The 20,104-nt window shown below is 48.2% G+C and overlaps 2 gene segments (V, D, J or C); both read right to left on the reverse strand.

Annotated features, from left to right (window-relative positions):
• Positions 1-5,441: 5,441 nt before the first annotated feature.
• On the reverse strand, positions 5,442-12,673 carry LOC134341573 (T cell receptor beta variable 30-like). The segment is given in 3 exon segments: positions 5,442-5,626; positions 12,019-12,312; positions 12,605-12,673. Coding segments are annotated over 3 exon segments (516 nt in total).
• An 882-nt stretch (positions 12,674-13,555) lies between these two features.
• On the reverse strand, positions 13,556-18,383 carry LOC134341574 (immunoglobulin heavy variable 4-4-like). The segment is given in 5 exon segments: positions 13,556-13,605; positions 13,999-14,292; positions 14,579-14,649; positions 17,339-17,453; positions 18,278-18,383. Coding segments are annotated over 5 exon segments (636 nt in total).
• Positions 18,384-20,104: the final 1,721 nt, after the last annotated feature.

Here is a 20,104-nt window from a genome sequence, read left to right on the forward strand (position 1 = left end):
GGTCAGAAGACTACACATAAGGAAGGATAAGTGGGATGATCGGTGCGCGGTTTCTCTTCTCCCATCGGAATATTTCAGTGGAGGACGTGAATATCTGTACCACCGTCCCTTCCTTCACTGATTCGCCGCTACGGCGCGCACGTCTGAATGATAGACCCGCCCCCACCATATGATTGACAGGAGTCGTGTTTCCTGTTTTGCTGACAGCAGCGAACTCTCTGGCGGTGAGAGTTTTTGTACAGCTGCCCCGTCACACTGAGCCGTCGTGAATACTCCAGGCGCAGAAATACACGGCCGATGAATTCACCTCCAGCTTGTCGGACATCAGGAGGATCTCGTTGCTCTGCGGTCTCCCCGCCTTAAAACCGTCGACCAATCCCTCTGGGCTGACGTACTTAGCTGCGCTCGAGTAAAACATGTTCTCCGGACCCTTTCCCGGGTATTGTCGGTCAGTAGTACTGGTACTACCCTCCACTGTGCAATTCAGGGTCACCTTCTGGCCGGGGGTTCCGGAGAAAGCCGGCGTCTGGTGGATCGTCACCGAGGTCGCGTCTGGAAATAAGAGACGGGCTTGGCTGAATGGTGAATGAACACGGACACGCGGATCAATGGGGATGGGGATAAACAGGGTGCACTGAAGGAAGCAAAAAAGATGACTGAAGAAAGGGACATTTCGAGAGGAGATCGGAATTTAATGTCGGCGGCAGAGGGCAGATAGTCCGCGGACGCGAGCGCTCGTAAATTAAAACAGAATGAGTCCGAGACGACGGGAGGGGAAAGCAAGTGGAAGGAAAAGAGAAGCATGGAGAAAAACATAGTATTTGTGTCCTTTCACTCACAGCGGAAGGCGAGGATGAATTGCAGAAACAGAAACATCCTCCTTGGAGAGTTTACTCTCTCAGTGATGAAAGTGGTCCGGGCGGCAGAGACGAATTCATTCACTTCCATCCGGTTTGTTACGTATACCAGTGACGTAGGTGGATTTGCGGACGTAGCGATTGGCCACGCCCCTTCCATGCTCCAACCCGATTCGTGGGGTGCGCTGCTTCCGGTCTAGCAGTTTGGCCACACAACACACTCTCTCTATCTCTGTCCCTGTCCCACACTCTCCCATTAATCCTCTCCCCCGTCAGCTCACCGTGTGCGTGTGTGTGTGTGTGTGTGTGTTTTATGCTTCCAAGTGTTTGTAATTTCGGAAATCCACACAAACCGGTGAAAGGTGGCGGATCACAATTCACATTCTGTCGTTCTGAAGACCGCACACTGTACCATCTGAAAGGCTTTGCTTTCTGCAAAGATCAGCCCTCCGCAGAAAATCTGTCTCTTTCTCAGTCTCGGTACTTGGCTTTCTTTCTCTCTTTCTCTCTCTCCATGTCCTTATTTCCATCTGTGGCTCCAAGCGCTTGTCGCGACCCAGCCGAAAGGTAAGGTCAGTTTACACAAACAATTTGTTGCCTTTCGAAACTTTCTAGAAAAGTAAGATAACTTTTATCGCCGTGTTTTTCCGCCCGCTACTGGTAGCAGTCTCTGCTTTCACATGTCTCTCAGGCTCCGATCCAGCTCGATAGCAGACAGCTAGAGAGAGCAGGTCTGGAAGGAAGAGCAGATTTTTCTCCCGTATCTAAGCTCAAGGACGTTTGCCCTTGGACATCTTTATATTCTTACCAAGTTCTAGGTTAAAAACAAGTTTATTGCAAACTTCTATTCTGTGATACTCCCTTTAGTAGATAGACCAAGCATTAATCAAATTCAACTCTTTCCTGTCAGGGTCGGATGACGAAGGGTCTCGGCCTGAAACATCGACTGCGCCTCTTCCTATAGATGCTGCCTGGCCTGCTGCGTTCACCAGTAACTTTGATGAATCAAATTTAACTCTTTCTATTCAAGGGTCGAATTTGGCCGCAGGTTGGGTTCAGTGAGTTGAATCCCCAAGCAAGCACAGACATGAAGTGCGAAGATGCGATCTCGTGGATACGCCCGTTGTCTGATCTGTCATGCCTTCAATCCGACATCCTCTCGCTGATTGACAGCAAACATCTCCTGATGAAGGGGCTTGTTCCGAAACGTCGGAATCATTCTCCTACACCTCTTTTGATTCTCCCCAATTTCAGCTCTTCCATTCTCAGGAAAGGGTCCCAAAACAGCTCACAGCGACACAAGTTAAACCCTCAGCAGTGCTTTATAAAGTCTCAACATCACATCCTTGCTTTTAGACCCTGGACCTTCCAAAATCAATGATAACATCGTTTTTGCCTTCCACATCACAGGTTTAAGCGGCAAATTTCCCTTTCTGGAATCCTACATTAGGACTTCCCAGTCCCTTTGGATCTCAGATTTTTTAAAATTTCCTCTCCATTTAGAAAATTGTCAATATTTCCAATTATTTTACCGAAATGCATTAGAGCACACTTCCCGAGACTGCCATTTATATTCCTCTTCACCAATCTAGGTTGTGTCCTTCTGTCGCCACCGTGTTTCCTTAAAAGTATCTGTCCTTTCTCCTATCCGCCAACTTGAGCACAAAGCCTTCAGTTCCGCCATCCAAATCATTAAAAGACAACGTATAAAGAAGTGGTCCCAATGCAGTCAGCACTGGTCATCTGTAGCCAAACAGAAAAGACTCTCTTTATTCTCACTCTTTTCCTCCTGCCAATCACTCAATGCTCGATCAACGCGAGTCTCCTTCCTGTAATACCATGGGCTCATAGTAAATCATAGATTCACACTCTCTGGCTGCATAATCCCTCGTTGTATTTCATTCGCCTCGTTTAGACGACATCGTTTCAAATCGCTTCGACATCTTTATATTTTCTAAAAAAAACGTAGAACATAGAGCACTTGTATTATGTTATGGTGAACAAAACAATAACCGATGCTCCGAATACCGCAGAGCTTCCTGAACTGTAACGGTTTGCTTGCGTGGACCTGGCGAGTTAGTGCGCATGCGGCCGATTGATTGCGCAATGAATGGATCGGGCCAGCTGCTGACGGAGGTCTATCTGTATTTTACATGCCAGGCTCCGAGTGCGCGTCTTTTCGTCTCGGCGGAATCGCCTCGTAGCTCCAGAACTGTCCACTGCAGAGCCTGGACGTTTGCCAACATGACTGAATAAAAACTTTTAATCATACAACTCAATTTTTGTTTTTGTTCCGCGCATACGTAACACTCCCCAGCTCTATAAACGCTCCGACTGATGAAGTCCTAATTGCCAAGTCTTTCCCTCGCCACCGAGACAACCTGTGACGCAGTCTTCACCGTGGTGCTTTGTAATGTTCCATGGATCAGAGGAATATAATATTAAAGAGTGCTGAAAGACACGGGAAGGCAGGCAGTGCGGGCGATGGTGAATTAAAGACAGGGATGTGCAGGCCGGAGCTGAATAATACCGGACCAGAGCAAAGTGTTTGATCTGCCAGATGCAAAATGACTTGTGAAACGCAATCTGCTGCTGCCCCCTAGTGGTGCCAAGCTGCTTATGAACCTCTGAGCGCTGGGGAAGATGGTTTTTGCCCAGCTCTGTGCACTACTACAAGCGCTGAAGAAAACATCGGAGTGGGGGGCGAGATGCCTTTCACATCCCGTTTGAACAGTGTTCTGCTAGTTCTCGTGAGCGTGTTGGACTCGGCTGTGTACCTTGTGGGGATACCTTGCCCGGCAGAGAGGTAAAAAGATTCTATTGCTTAGCCTTGCCTCTGTCTGTACCAAATCATTTTGCTATAGCCGGTATTGAACAGCGTGCAGGTGACGGTGGCTGACTCCCCAACTACAATTGACAAGGAGGGAGCCTCCTGTTCCACGTACGCGGCCGGAACCCCTGCAAGACGGAATATTTGTTGGACTCTTACTTTCTGTCAGTAATCAACCAGGTATTCTGCAAAGACAGAGAGACGGAACTCGGATACCTAACATTACCAGCCACCATTAGGAAATCTAGTTATAAATCACTTCTAAACACACAACATCGATTTTTTTTATTATCGGCGGAGGGGCAGGAAAAATAGGCACTGTTTTGAACCTCGTCCCTTCAAATATCATTTTAAGTGTTGCTGTAGGTCAACCGGGATTGCCAAACTCCTTCAGGTTCGTGAGCAATTCGACGCGCTCTTTGTTTTTTTGTGTGAAGTCTTCCTGAATTACTTGGGGCATCCTTGTTTGTTTTGCCTGATTGGGTGTATTACGCATTGTGTTGTGCGGCTGGGAAGATCAAATGTAATTGCAGTGTTAAGGTGGACGCGTCTTGGAGATTGAAGCTCAATGTACTGCGACCTCTAGTGGTAGAAAACGCGGGTTCTGAGCTTTCAGCGACTGTGCAGTAAGTTTTTGTCAGAGGCGGACCGGCTTCTCAACCTCTGTGCGCTACTACAGGCGCAGAAATAGACGGCCGAGTGAGAGTGCGAGGCGTTCTTTAGCTCCAGTTGAAAGTAAGTGCTGTTGGGTCTTGTTGCCGCGTAGGATTCCGACGCGTAACTGTTGACTAAACCTTTCGCAACAGAACGGAAAAGAGCTTCTATTGCCCCGTCCGGTCGCTGTCTGTACCAGTACATATTAGGATAGCCCGTATTCAGCAGGGTGCATTGGACGGTGTTTGACTCTTCCAATCCAACTGACAGCGAAGGGGGCGACTGCTCCACGTACACGGCCAGAATCCCTGCAAGGGAGATATTCCATTAGAGTCTAATTTCTCTCAACAAATGTTCGCCCGTTCTCTGAAACTGAGTTTCCTTCCCCAGAACCATTGTTATCCTGACTTACGCGGGATCAATGCCACGATCAGCGGAATACAATAAGTCCCTCGCATCATCATTGACAGGGTAGAATCTGGCGGGCTTTGGGATGGAGTGCCGTTCAAGACCAGCTTTCAGAAGTAATGTACTGCGTTGCTCGATATTATTGCTGTTACCCAATGGCCCTATGGCGTCTGTCACTTCCTGTGTAATTGCTGGGCGGTACGTTTTCCTTCTGTCGTCATTCGAAAGCCGGAGGAGAGTGGAGGTCGCAGTTTCTGCAGTGTCGCTTTCGTGAGGAATCGTAACTGCAGGACTACACACACACACACACACACACACACACACACATCCGCGCGCACAAACACACACACACACAAACACACACACACACACACACACACAAACACACACACACACACAAACAAACAAACACACACTCACACCCACACACACACATTTTTCTTTCTATCTTTCTGTGCATCTATATGCCTATGTATGTATCTATCTATCTATCCATCTGTCTACCTGTCTATCTCTCTACCTATCTATCTATCTGTCTGTCTGTCTATCTATCTATCTATCTATCTATCTTGTATCTATCTATCTATCTATCCATCCGTCTATCCACCTATCTCACTGAATTATCCTCAATGCATCCCTGTGTGTCTACTGTCTCACTGACCCTGGACCCGCAGTCTGAAAGAGCGTGGAAGTCACAGGGAATTTGGTGGCGTCTCGATGCAGAAGTTGTGGTTATACGACAACATAAGAACATCGTTTGTCTCCTGGTGGGCAAATAAGCGAAAGATCAACAGCAGCTCAGTCTGCTCCTGCCTCGGGTCGGGCAATCGCTCCTCCAGACGGAATACTGCTAAAGATGGGAAGGTGCAGCGGAGGTCTGCAGAGGCGATAGTAAAGAGAACACAACATACACTCAGTGGCCTCATTGTTAGCTACAGCTACGCACTGACTACATAGATGTCCGTCTCTCTCCGTTGACAACCTGCTCGAACATCCATGATGCGGTCAATTATTGGGTCGTTTTCAAACTTACAAACCCATCTATCCACGTTTTCATTCAAGCTACTCAAACGACGTGGACACATTATTGGACATCTCCACACCAAATCGTTGGTGCAAATGTCTCACCAGTCAATCCTGTTGCAGCAAGTTAATGCATAAGGGCATGCAGAAATGGTCAAGAGATTCTATTGCTGTTAGGCCGAAACATCAGAATAGGGAGGAAATGTGATCTAATTTACTTTGACTGAAGAAAGCTTATTGATGCCAAACCGGGAAGGGTTGCCTATCTCAGAAACGACTGAAATCCTGCGATATTCACACACAACGTTCTTTACTGTTTACAGAGACTGGAACGAAAAACTGTTGTGGTAATTATGCGGGTGAAAGCGCCCTGTTAATGCCCGAGGTTAGAGGAGAACGGCCAGACTCTTCCAAGCTGAGGGGAAGGCGACAGTAATTCAAGTGACAACGTGTGCACATTATATTGAACCTTGGTGCGGATGGGCTGCAATAGCGGAGTACCACGATCACACAGCGAGTGGCCATTTTATTAGGTACAGGAGGTCACCAAAGGGATGTTGGCCCCATTAATTACACATGTACACAAGACATAGATGTATGTGCGAGATGTTAGCATTTGTATAGATGCATTCGTAGAGCAAACTTTTACAGATGCACCGGTATAACATTTGCGCGTTGCTGCGTGCCGTTCGAGTAGGACAATGTGCGGCGATACACAGAGTACTGCTGCCCCCAAGTGGCCAAAATCCCGTTCTGCACCTCTTTGTGAATAGGACCAAGATTTTTCGTGGTTTGAGACTCGCGGTCTAAAGCTGTTGCTGGCGTGTGGAAAAGTGCAACTTTGGACGTTTCAGGCCGAGATCCTTCATCAGGACTGAGAGTGGAAAGTGGACGGAGTGGGGGTGGAGGATAATGCCTGAATTAAAAGTTGCGGGATTGGTGAAAGGCCACTGGAGGTTGATAGGTGAAGACAGATGGAAGGGAAAGGTCAAGGCTGGAGTGGGAAGAATATGATAGGAGAGGAGACGGAAAACAGGGAAGGGGAAGGATGAGCGGGCCAAGGGGGAACTAATAGTCAGGCGAGAAGATGCCTCGCGTATGCCTTCGTCATTTGATCCGACTATCCGCCATCGAGTCGATCCTGTGCCGAATTTTCAACGTAATCCACAATCAATCTAACTATTTCGTACAAACACATCCCTTCGTTTTTTTTAAATCTATCTTCTAAATTATATGGGCCATGTGTTTGGAAATTGGATTATCTTACATAGAACATGGAACTGAAGGCCATAACACATGGGAGCAACAGTGGACATTTTGCGTGTCTCCGTCCTTTATTTCACTGTTTAAAATCTCTGGGTCTCTATTTCCTCATAATCAGGAGCCAAGCAGAAAATTCACCTTACACCAATACTTGTCCCTTTTTATACCCTTCGAAAAATAGAAACATAGAAACATAGAAAATAGGTGCAGGAGTAGGCCATTCGGCACTTCGAGCCTGCACCGCCATTTATTATGATCATGGCTGATCATCCAACTCAGAACCCAGCCTTCCCTCCATACCCCCTGACCCCTGTAGCCACAAGGGCCATGTCTAACTCCCTCTTAAACATAGCCAATGAACTGGCCTCAACAGTTTGCTGTGGCAGAGAATTCCACAGATTCACCACTCTCTGTGTGAAGAAGTTTTTCCTAATCTCGGTCCTAAAAGGCTTCCCCTCTATCCTCAAACTGTGACCCCTTGTTCTGGACCTCCCCAACATCGGGAACAATCTTCCCGCATCTAGCCTGTCCAATCCCTTTAGGATCTTATACGTTTCAATCAGATCCCCCCTCAATCTTCTAAATTCCAACGAGTACAAGCCCAGTTCATCCAGTCTTTCTTCATATGAAAGACCTGCCATCTCAGGAATCAATCTGGTGAACCTTCTTTGTACTCCCTCTATGGCAAAGATGTCTTTCCTCAGATTAGGAGACCAAAACTGCACACAATACTCCAGGTGTGGTCTCACCAAGGCCTTGTACAACTGCAGTAGTACCTCCCTGCTCCTGTACTCGAATCCTGTCGCTATAAATGCCAGCATACCATTCGCCTTTTTCACCGCCGGCTGTACCTGCATGCCCACTTTCAATGACTGGTGTATAATGACACCCAGGTCTCGTTGCATCTCCCCTTTTCCTAATCGGCCACCATTCAGATAATAATCTGTTTTCCTATTTTTGCCACCAAAGTGCAATCTGCCATGAGTTTGCCCACTCACCCAACCTATCCAAGTCACCCTGCATCCTCTTAGCATTCTCCTCACTGCTAACACTGCCACCCAGCTTCGTGTCATCCGCAAACTTGGAGATGTTGCATTTAATTCCCTCATCCAAGTCATTAATATATATTGTAAACAACTGGGGTCCCAGCACTGAGCCATGCGGTACCCCACTAGTCACCGCCTGCCATTCTGAAAAGGTCCCGTTTATTCCCACTCTTTGCTTCCTGTCTGCTAACCAATTCTCCACCCACACCAATACCTTACCCCCAATACCGTGTGAAAAATATAACATAAATTTTACTGCAGTTCATTTCCGCCCCCTAGTGGTAGCAGCCCGTGTCTCCACATGTCGCTCTCCGATCAAGTTCAATGGCAGAGAGGTAGAGAGAGCAGATTTGTAAGCCTGACCAGATATACCAAGCATGAATCAAATTTAACTCTTTCTATTCAGGGGTCGAATTTGGCCGCAGGTTGGGTTCAGTGACTTGAATCCCTAAGCAAGCACAGGTATGAATTGCGCAGATGCGATATCGCGCATGCGCCCGTTGTCTGATCTGTCATGCCGTCAATCCGACATCCTCTCGCTGATTGACAGCAGACATCTCCTGATGAAGGGGCTCGTTCCGAAACGTCGGAATCATTCTCGTTCATCTCCTTTGATTCTCCCCAATTTCAGCTCCTCCATTCTCAGGTACGGGTACCAAAACAGCTCACAGCAACACTGTCAAGCCTCACCAGTGTTTTATAAAGTCTCAACATCACATCCCTGCTTTTAGATTCTAGTTCCCCGAAATCAATGATAACATCTTCTTTGCCTTCCACACCACAAACTTAAGCGGCAAATTAAACTTTATAGAATTCTTAATGAGGACTTCCAAGACCCTTTGGCTCTCAGATTTTTTGAATTTCCTCTCCATTGAGAAAAGCGTCAATGTTTCTAATTCTTCTCCCGAAATGCTTGAGAATACACTTCCCGAGACTGCCTTTTATTTGCTCTTCACCAATCTAGGTTGAGTCCTTCTGTAGCCACCGTGTTTCCTTAAAAGTATTTGTCCTTTCTCCTATCCGTAACTTGAGCACAAAGCCTTCAATTCCGTCATCCAAATCATTGAAAAACAACTTATAAAGAAGTAACCCCAACACAGTCAGCACTAGTCATCTGTAGCCAAACAGAGAGGCTGTCTTTATTCTCACTCTTTTCCTCCTGCCAATCACTCAATGTTCTATCTACGCGAGTCTGGTTCCTGTAATTCCATGGGCTCACCTTAAACATCTACATGTCTGGCACCTTGTCCAAGGCTTTCTGAAAATCCAAGTACACGGCATCCACGATTCTCCTTTGTCAATGCGGGTTATTTATTGAAAGAATACCACCTGATTTGTCAGGCAGTTTTTTCACTGCAGCACACCATATTGACAGCCACCTATGAATGTGCCTCCAAGTACCCCGAAATGACATCCTTAACCATTGATTCCAATATCTTCTCAAACTAACTGACGTCAGAGTAACTGCCCTATAATAAATGGGATTAGGCTACAAACAGCATTGAACAAATAACATCTGGTAGACCAGTACAGTGCGGGCTGTTCTGTCTTCCATCTTGCGCCGACCCTATAATCTACTCAAAGATCAATTAAGCTCTTTCGTAAAAATGTAGTCCTTCAGTGATCGGTGAACATGCACATCAATATCCTGCCTTTCTTCCAAAGTACGCCGTGTTCAACCCTTCACGCTGTGTGCCCTACCGTTGTTATCGTATCCTTCTCCGTCTCTGAACAATCCCCAGTATCCGGCACTCTCCTATCTTCGTCACCGAGAACCCTCTGTCCCTTCGCACTCCCATCATTCACGCCGTGTGTCCGTCCCTGTACCCCGATGTCCCTCTGTCCCTCGACCCGCCCAGCATTCTCGGCTTGTCTACTGCTCTTGTATGCCGACGTCATTTCTGTCCCACGGCACACCCCACCATTCACAATGAGTGTCCTACTCTGTACACCGAGGTCCATCTGTCCCACGACACACCCCACCATTCACAATGTGTGTCCTACTCTGTACAACGAGGTCCATCTGCCCCACGACACACCCCACCATTCACGATGTGTGTCCTACTCTGTACACCGAGGTCCATCTGTCCCACGACACACCTCACCATTCACGATGTGTGTGCCCTACCCTTGTACACTGAGGTCCCTCTGACCCTTCCCACCGTTCATCCTGTCGCTCCCCGTCTCTGAACAATCCCCAGTACCCGGCACTTCGTGCACCCAGAACCCTCTGTCCCTTCACACTCTCACAATTCATCCTGTGTGTCCTACCCTGTACACCGAGGTCCCTCTGACCCTCGACAGGTCCCAGCATTCACCGTTGTGCCCTACCGTCGATAACCAATTTCGCTATGTTCTTTGAACCGCCCAGCGTTCTCGGTTTGTCAACTGGTCGTGTATACCGAGGTCATTTCTGCCTCCACGTTCCCCACCATTCAGGGTGTGTGTCCTATTCTGTACACCGAGGTTCATCTCTCCCTCCACACGCCCCACCCCCATTCACGGTCTTTTTTCAACCTTGTAAACCGCGGCCCCTCTGTTCCTCAACAATTCCCACCATGTACAGTATGTTTGTTGAACACTTATGTCCCGTGTTTCCTCTGTTCCGGATCCGTCCGGTATTCTTCGTATTCTGTGTTTCCAACAACAGACAAAAAAGACACGAGCGGGAAATTGATCTTGGGGAGTGAACATTATTGGCGCACTCAATGGCTCTGGTTCTCCCGGACCGACAATGTGTGGGAAGACCGGAAATGACAAGGCAGAATAGACTTGAAAGGTGAGTGTGCAAATTGTATTCACCCAACTTGCTTTAGAAGAGAAGGGAAATTTGAAGCAACGGTACAATATAATCGCCCCTTATTTCACTGATTGGACGCTGCGCCGCTCACGACTGAATGATAAACCACCTCCCACCAGATGATTAAAAGGAGTCGTGTTTCCTGTTTTGCTGACAGCAACGACCCTTCTGACAGTGAGAGTTTTTGTTCAACTGCACCGTCACTCTGTTCCGCCGTGAATACTCCACGCACAGAAATACAGGGCCGACGATTTCGCCTCTAGTTTGTCAGACTTCAGGAAGAATTCGCTGGTCCTCGGTCTCTCCGCCGTAAAACCTCCGAACAAATTCTCCGGCTGTACGTACTTAGCTGCGGTCGAGTGAAACAGGTATTCCGGACCGTTTCCCGGGAATTGTCGGTACCAGTACAACCAGTCGCTAGCACTGATACTACCCTCTACTGTGTAACTCTCTTATCTCGTGAAAATAAACATTTGGAATCTGTATTCTAAGCCCTCCTAGATCATAGACAAACCACGTGAAATACCCTGTGTTCTGCATGGAGCAGGTGCCGAAATGTCGGCCGGCACTCTCACATACGCCAAAATTTCCAGATCTGCACACGCCAGCAAATCGGCTGGCAGCCCGTATACGCCGACAACCCCAAATCCCCGCGTACCCCAAATCCGCCTGAGAAAACTATTTCTGCTAAACCCCAAGATCCGCCCACACCCTCATATTCTGTCATCTTCTGAGACTGGTGAACATTAATATCCCTCTGTTCCTTCCTCGGACGCCGTGATCTGACATTCACGGGGTGTGTCCGACAGCTGTTCTCCAATCTCTCCCAGTTTCTTAACTATCCGTCTGTCCCTTAACCTAGGCTTCACAATCAAGGAAGGATGGAGTGGGGAGAGCTGTGGGGATCATATTCACCTATCTGAATGTTTAATAAGGGGAGGAAATTAAACGCCACGGCATAATAACTCCGCCCCTTATTTCACTGATTGGCCGCATCGGCGCAGCGCCAGACAGATAGACCCGCCTCCCACCCTATGATTGACAGGTGTCGTATTTCCTGTTTTGCTGACAGCACCGACCCTTCTGACGGCGAGGTTTTTGTTCGGCTGCCCCGTCACTCTGAGCCGCCGTGAATACTCCAGGCGCAGAAATACACGGCCGACGAATTCGCCTCCAGTTTGTCGGACTTCAGGAGGAACTCGTTGCTCTGGGGTCTCTCCGCCGTAAAACCGTCGACCATTTCCTCTGGTAAGACGTACGGAGCTGTGTTTGAGTAAAACATGTTCTCCGGACCCTTTCCTGGGTATTGTCGGTACCAGTACAAGTAGTTATCAGCACTGGTACTACCCTCTACTGTGCAACGCAGGGTCACCTTGTGGCCGTCAGTTCCCGAGAAAGCCGGCGTCTGGTGGATCGTCACCGAGGTCGCGTCTGGAAGAAAGAGACGGGGGAGGCATAACGGGGTGAATGAAAACGGAGACGCTGGTAAATGGGAAAGGGGAGAAAAAAGGGTGCATTGAGGGAAGCCAAGAGGAGGATTGAAGTCGGGAAAGCTCGAGAGGAGATGGGAATTTACAGGCTGCGACCGAGCGCAGATCGTGTGCGGACGCGACGGCTCGTAACTAAACAAGTAACGAGTCCAAGACGAACAGTGACGGGAATGTGAAAGGAAGAGAGAAGCAGAGAAAGAAAAAAATAATAATATCTGTCAACTTTTACTCACAGTGGAAGGCAATAATAAAGAGCAGAAACAGAAACATCCTACGTGGTGGGTTTATTCTCTCAATCCTGAAAGTGGTGCGTGCAGCAGAGAAATGATCGATTCACTTCAAACCCCTTTGGTTGCTTGTATCAGTGGATTTGCGGAAGTATCGATTGGCCACGCCCTTTAGATGTTCCAACACGATTTGAGGGGAGTACCTCTTCCGCTCTACCAAGATGACTACACAGCACTCTCCCTCTTTGACGCTATCCTCGTCCATCCATCTCTCTTTCTTCATCTGGCCCCGATTATCTCACTGTGTGCGATTTATTTAAGCTCCCAAGTCTTTGTGATTTCGTAAATCTAGCCAACAGGTGTACATAACACTTCACATCCCTTTCGCTGTAGTCAGGAATCTAATAATGAGTGCTATTCGGTGAACCTTATGAAAAACCTTGTGTCCTGCATAGAGCAGTCTTTGGCATCCAGTCTCTCTCTTTCTTTCCCACCCCGAGCCTCGATCTCTGGCTCTTAGCAATGGTTGCCACCTAGCCGAAGATAAATTTCACTTTACAGAAAAAATGTGTCCTTTTAAATACCCTCGAAATACGTTACATAAACTTTACCGCAGTCCCTGTGCGCCCCCTAGTGATAGCAGCCTGTGTCTTCAGACATTGCTCGATTGCATTGAGGTAGACTTCATATTCACGGTGTGTATCCTACCCTTGTTATCCTATCCCTCTCCGTCTCTTCACAATCCCCATTGTCTGTCACTCTCCTATCTTCGTGCACCCAAGACTCTCTGTACCTCCTCCCTCCCCACATTTGACGGTGTGTGCCCTATCCTTGTAACACTGAGGCCCCTCTGTCCCTCGACACGCCCCACCATTCAGGGTCATTTTACTACCCTGTACACCGCGGCACTTCTGTTCCTCAACATTCGCCACCATGTACAGTATGGTTGTCGAACACTTAGGCCCCGTGTTTCCTCTGTTCCCGATCCGTCCTGTATTCTTCGTATTCTGTGTTTCCAACAACAGACAAAAAAGACACGAGCGGGAAATTGATCTTGGGGAGTGAAGATTATTGGCGCACTCAGTGTTCTGGTTCTCCCGGACCGATGATATGTGGCAAGACCTGAAATGACAAGGAAGAATGGACTGGAAAGGCCAGTGTGCGAATTGTATTCACCCAACTGGATGCTCAGAAGAGAAGGGAAATGAACAGCTGCGGTACAATAACATCTCCCCTTATTTCACTGATTGGACGCTGCGCCGCTCACGACTGAATCATAGGCCCACCTCCCACCATATGATTGACAGGAGTGGTGTTTCCTGTTTTGCTGACAGCAACGACCCTTCTGACAGTGAGAGTTTTTGTACAGCTGCCCCGTCGCTCTGTTCCGCCGTGAATACTCCACGCACAGATATATAGGGCCGACGATTTCGCCTCCAGTTTGTCAGACTTCAGGAAGATTTCGTTGGTCTTCGGTCTCTCCGCAGTAAAACCGCCGACCAATTTCTCCGGCTGCACGTAATTAGCTGCAATCGAGTGAAACATGTACTCCGGTCCCTTTCCCGGGAATTGTCGGTACCAGTACAACCAGTTGTTAGCACTGGTACTACCCTCTACTGTGCAATTCAGGGTCACCTTCTGGCCGGGGGTTCCGGAGAAACCCGGAGTCTGGTGGATCGTCACTGAGGTCGCGTCTGGAAAAAGAGACGGGGGTGGAAAATGCGGTGATTGATCAGGGAGACGCAGGTCAATAGGTAAAGGGAGAAAGATGGTGCATTTGGGGAAGGAAGGAAGAGAACTGAAGTTGGGAAAGCTGGAGAGGAGGATGGAACTGAGAGGCGGCTGCAGAGGGAAAGCAGTGTGCGGAGGAGAGATCTCGTAAATAAAGACACCACTGGAAGGTAAAGCACGAGAAAGAAATCTGAAAGGAAGAGAGGAGCAAAGAAATAAAAATTAATATTGTTTGTCAGCATCACTCACAGTGGAAGGCGAGGAGAAACCGCAGAAAGAAAAGCATCTTCCTTGGAGTGTTTATTCTCTCAGTGATGAAACTGTTGTGTGCAGCAGAGACGAGTCCATTCACTTGTTACCTATATCAGTGACGTCGGTGGACTTGCGGAAGTAGCGATCAGTCACGCCCCTTCTATGAACCTATCCGATCTCAGGGGTGTGTTGTTACGCTCCACCAATTAAAGATTAAAGCAGCCAATTCTCTCTCTCTCTCTCTCTCTCTCTCTCTCTCTCACACACACACACACACACACACACACACACGCACACACACACAGACACTCTGAATCGATCTATCTCTCTGCTCAACTTCGTCGCCCTCTGCACGCCCTATATCTCTTCCTTGCTGATTTTTAATGCTCCTTCGTTTTGGTATTTTCGGCATACCAGAGATCCCGTGTGAGAAGATAGGCCACAATACACCAACTCTTTATTGAAAACACGAATCTGTCTGACACATTGACCGGACTCCAAACTACGTCTGACATTTTAGTACATTTGCATCTCCTGTTGTGAGCCTGTTCCATGTCGCAGACCTCCTCTCTCATAAAGCAGGAGGCATACGGAGCACACCGGGAACATATTCACTCTCCAAGCTAAAGATTTTGAATCTGTATTCTAAACCCTCCCAGATCGCAGCTAAACCACGTGAAATATGTGTTCTGCATGGAGCAGGTTCCCATATATCGGCTGGCACGCACACATACGCCAAATTTTCCAAATCTGTAGGCGTCAGCAAATCGGCCAAGACCCCGTATACACCGACTACTCCAAATCCGTGCGCACCCGAAAATCCGCCTGAGAAAACTATTTCTGTTCCTACCCCCAGATCCGCCAAAACCCTCATATTCTGTCATCTTCAGTGATTGGGGAACATCAATATCCCTCTGTTCCTTCCAAGGACGGCATTTTCTGCCATTCACGGGGTGTGTCCTACATCTGTTCTCGAGTCTCTCCCTGTTTCTTAACTATCCGCCTGTCCCCGACCCTAGGCTGCAGAATCAAGGAAAGATGGAGTGGGGAGAGCAGTGGGGATCATATTCCCCCATCTGAATTTTTAAGAAGGGGAGGAAATTAAACGCCACGGCATAATGCCTCCGCCCCTTATTTCACCGATTGGCCGCAGCGGCGCAGCGCCAGACAGATAGACCCTCCTCCCACTCGATGATTGACAGGTGTCGTATTTCCTGTTTTGCTGAAAGCACAGACTCTTCTGACAGCGAGGTTTTGGTTCGGCTGCCCCGTCACTCTGAGCCGCCAGGAACACTCCAGGCGCAGAAATACACAACCGACGAATTCGCCTCCAGTTTGTCGGACTTCAGGATGAACTCATAGAAAACATAGAAAATAGGAGCACGAGTAGGCCATTCGGCCCTTCGAGACTGCACCGCCATTTATTATCATCATGGCTGATCATCCAACTCAGAACCCCGCCCCAGCCTTCCCTCCATACCCTATGATCCCCGTAGCCACAAGGGCCATATCTAACTCCCTCTTAAATATAGCCAATGAACTGGCCTCAACTGTTTCCTGTGGCAGAGAATTCCACAGATTCACCACTCTCTGTGTGAAGAAGTTTTTCCTAATCTCAGTCATAAAAGGCTTCGCCTTTATCCTCAAAACGTGATCCCTCGTTCTGGACTTCCCCAACATCGGGAACAATCTTTCTGCACCTAGCCTATCCAATCCCCGTTCAATCTTCTAAATTCCAACGAGTACAAGCCCAGTTCATCCAGTCTTTCTTCATATGAAAATCCTGTAATCCCAGGAATCAATCGGGTGAACCTTCTTTGTACTCCCTCTATGGCAAGGATGTCTTTCCTCAGATTAGGGGACCAAAACTGCACACAATACTCCAGGTGTGGTCTCACCAAGGCCTTGTACAACTGCAGTAGTACCTCGCTGCTCCTGTACTCGAATCCTCTTGCTATAAATGGCAGCATACCAACCACCTTTTTCATCGCCTGCTGTACCTGCATGCCCACTTTCAATGACTGGTGTATAATGACACCCAGGTCTCGTTGCACCTCCCCTTTTCCGAATCGTCCACCATTCAGTTAATAATCTGTTTTCCTATTTTTGCCACCAAAGTGGATAACTTCACATTTATCCACATTAAATTGCATCTGCCATGAATTTGCCCAGTCACCCAACCTACCCAAGTCACCCTGCATGCTCTTAGCATCCTCCTCACAGCTAACACTGCCGCCCAGCTTCGTGTCATCCGCAAACTTGGAGATGCTGCATTTAATTCCCTCATCCAAGTCATTAATATATATTGTAAACAACTGGGGTCCCAGCACTGAGCCTTGCGGTACCCCACTAGTCACTGCCTGCCATTCTGAAAAGGTCCCGTTTATTCCCACTCTTTGCTTCCTGTCTGCTAACCAATTCTCCACCCACGCCAATACCTTACCCCCAATACCGTGTGCTTTAAGTTTGCACACTAATCTCCTGTGTGGGACCTTGTCAAAAGCCTTTTGAAAATCCAGATATACCACATCCACTGGTTCTCCCCTATCCACTTTACTAGTTACACCCTCAAATTATTCTATGAGATTCATCAGACATGGTTTTCCTTTCACTAATCCATGCTGACTTTGTCCGATGATTTCGTTGCTCTTTGGTCTCTCCGCCGTAAAACCGTTGACCAATCCCTCTGGTTGGACGTGCGGAGCTGCGTTCGAGTAAAACATGTTCTCCGGACCCTTTCCCGGGTACTGTCAGTACCAGTACAACCAGTCAGTATCACTGGTAATACCGTCCACTGTGCAACGCAGGGTTACGTTCTGGCCGGAAGTTCCGGAGACAGCCGGAGTCTGGTGAATCATCGCCGAGGTCGCGTCTGGAAAAAGAGACGGGGGTGGCAAACTGCGGTGAACGAACAGGGAGACCCTGGTCAATAGGGAAGGGGAGAAAAAAGCGTGCATTGAGGGAATGAATGAGGAGAACTGAAGTCGGGAGAGCTCGAGAGGTGGACGGAATTCAGAGGCGGCGGCTGAGGGAAGATAGAGTGAGGATGCGACGGTTCGTCACTAAATATAGAGAGATTCCGGGACTACTGGAGTGTAAAACAAGTGAGTGGAATCGGAAAGGAAGAGAGAAGCAAAGAAAGGAAAAGAATATTTTTTGTTCAAATTCACTCACAGTGGAAGGCGAGGATGAACTGCAGAAATAGAAACATCTTCCTTGGCGGGTTTACTCTCTCAGTGATGAAGCGCTGCGAACAGCAGAGACGAATCCATTCACTTCATCCCCGCTTGTTACGTATCCCAGTGACGTAGGTGGTTTTGCGGAAGTAGCGATCAGCCACGCCCCTTCTATGAGCCCGCCCCCATTCGAGGGATGTGTTGCTTCCGCTCCAATTTGACCACCCAACACACTCGTTCTCTCTCCATATCACTTCCTCAGTATTTCTCCCTCTCCACGCTGTATCTCATTCTGCACTGTTTTGTTTTAATACATGCCTCCCAGTCTTTTGTCTTTCACCGACCATCTCCTCCCTCTGGTTCCACTCTCTGTCCCCTTTCCTCCGTGGTCCCCTCTGCTCTCATCTCGGAAATCTTCATCCAACGTTTATAGTTTCCATCTGCCCCCTTGCGGCTTCCTGTAAAATGTGTCCTCTCCACTAAGCACTCAACTTCCCCCACACCTGTTCTGAGCGGTCACCTGCCGTCTTGTGGTCCTTCTCCTTCCGCATGTTACTGTTCTCGATTCCCTTCCAGTTCTTATGTAACGTCTCGGTACTAAACATCGACTGCTTATTCCGCTTCATCGATACTGCCTGACGTGCTGAGTTCCACCGGCGTTTCTTGCTTGTTGGACATAGGACAGAGAGTACACGCCTCCCAATCACCGTCTCCCGCAGTCAGTGCCGGGTTGTAGCCCCGCATCGTTCTTCTATGAACCGTTTAGAACGAATGTGTATGTACGGCCCAAATCAGCTTAATGCGCAGCTAACTCTCTCCCCAGCGGAATTCTCTCCATCTCGCTCTCACTCTCTCTGAATATTATCGCCAATATCTTCATGAACGACTGTCTGTCACTGATAAGTTGAAGTTGTTTGTCTGGCGCGTTCCCTCCTTCTGTGTCTGCCCCAGTGTCACTCTAACGCTCTCCCTGTCTACCGTCCTGAAACAAAAGTTGTCAGCTGTGAGCTGTGATTATCTTCTCTGTCATCCTTCTGTCTGAATACGGATGTATGTACCCATGTCTTTGTCTTTTTATCTATCTATTTATCTACCTACCCCTCTAACCATCCATCTGACAATCTATCTTTTTTCTTTCTATCCGTTTGTCAATATATCGATTTATTACCAATCATATCTAGAGATTGCCGATTTATTCTCTGTTTATACAACTTTGTTTACAGAACGACTTCGTCCTGCCAGGCAGCCTCCGTGAACCAATGGGGAGGAGCGGCGTTACGTCAGAGATAGGCCTGCCTCCGGCGCAGCTGACGTATTGCACACAATGATGCGCCAAGAGACAAATTGGCGGGAGGCAGGTGCAGAGAGACTGCAGATACCCGGATGTCTCAATCTCAATGGCCTCACTAGGAGGTTACGATCAACACGGTCATGTAACGAAGAACCGGCTGTGAAGTTGCTTGCGCGGAAGAATTTCTCTCATTTGAATGTTTCGGGAAGAATGAAAGAGCGGCGCCTGCGCCAAGTATTCAGACGAATAACAACACCATGTCATCTGAGTGAAAGCCTCTTCCTACATGACAGACGGCTCACCGGTTTTTCTTGCTGACGATAGGCTTCTGTTGTGCGTGAAAGATTTTCATTCCTGAGGTCCCTGAGAACCTAAACAATCGAGCATGGGACAGGCAATTCACCCAGGTCCCCCTGTGCCTCAACAGTTCACAGCATTCACTGTCCGTGCCCTACCCTTGTACACCGAGGTTCCTCGGTCTTTTGACACTCCCCACCATTAACTCTGAGTCCTATCCTTGTACACTGAGGGCCCGTTGTGCGTCATCGTTGCGAACCATTCACGGTGCATGTCGCCCTCTTCTACACCGAACTGACTCTGTTCAAGATCATTTCAGATGGTTCACAGTGTGCGTCCTACCGTTGTACACCCGGGTCCCTCTGTTCCTCAACACACCAAGTGTCCAAGAATTTAGGGTTTCGATTTTGGATGCAGTGGATTAACTGTGGAGTATCTAAGAATGGCGAATTCGGATGGAGGTAGTTTCTATATAATCTGATCATCGGAGGGTAGCTTTCAGCAAAAAAAACACACAGAACGCGTACAAAACTATTTGTGCAGAATCGTGTCCGCCATTTTAATGCCGAACAAGAGAAAGACACGACAAGAACAGGTACGATATCGTTGACCTGTTATTTCTCTCAGTGGCAACATTGCAGCGCCATCGTCGGCCAGTCTCACACTTAGATTGACATTCAAGACGGTGGGGTTTTTGTTCAGCTCCTCCGTCTGACCCAGTCGCTGTGATCACGCCAGGCACAGAAGTACACGGCTGAC

The sequence above is a fragment of the Mobula hypostoma genome, unplaced genomic scaffold (assembly GCF_963921235.1).
Source record: "Mobula hypostoma unplaced genomic scaffold, sMobHyp1.1 scaffold_36, whole genome shotgun sequence".
NCBI classification, from domain to species: domain Eukaryota; kingdom Metazoa; phylum Chordata; class Chondrichthyes; order Myliobatiformes; family Myliobatidae; genus Mobula; species Mobula hypostoma.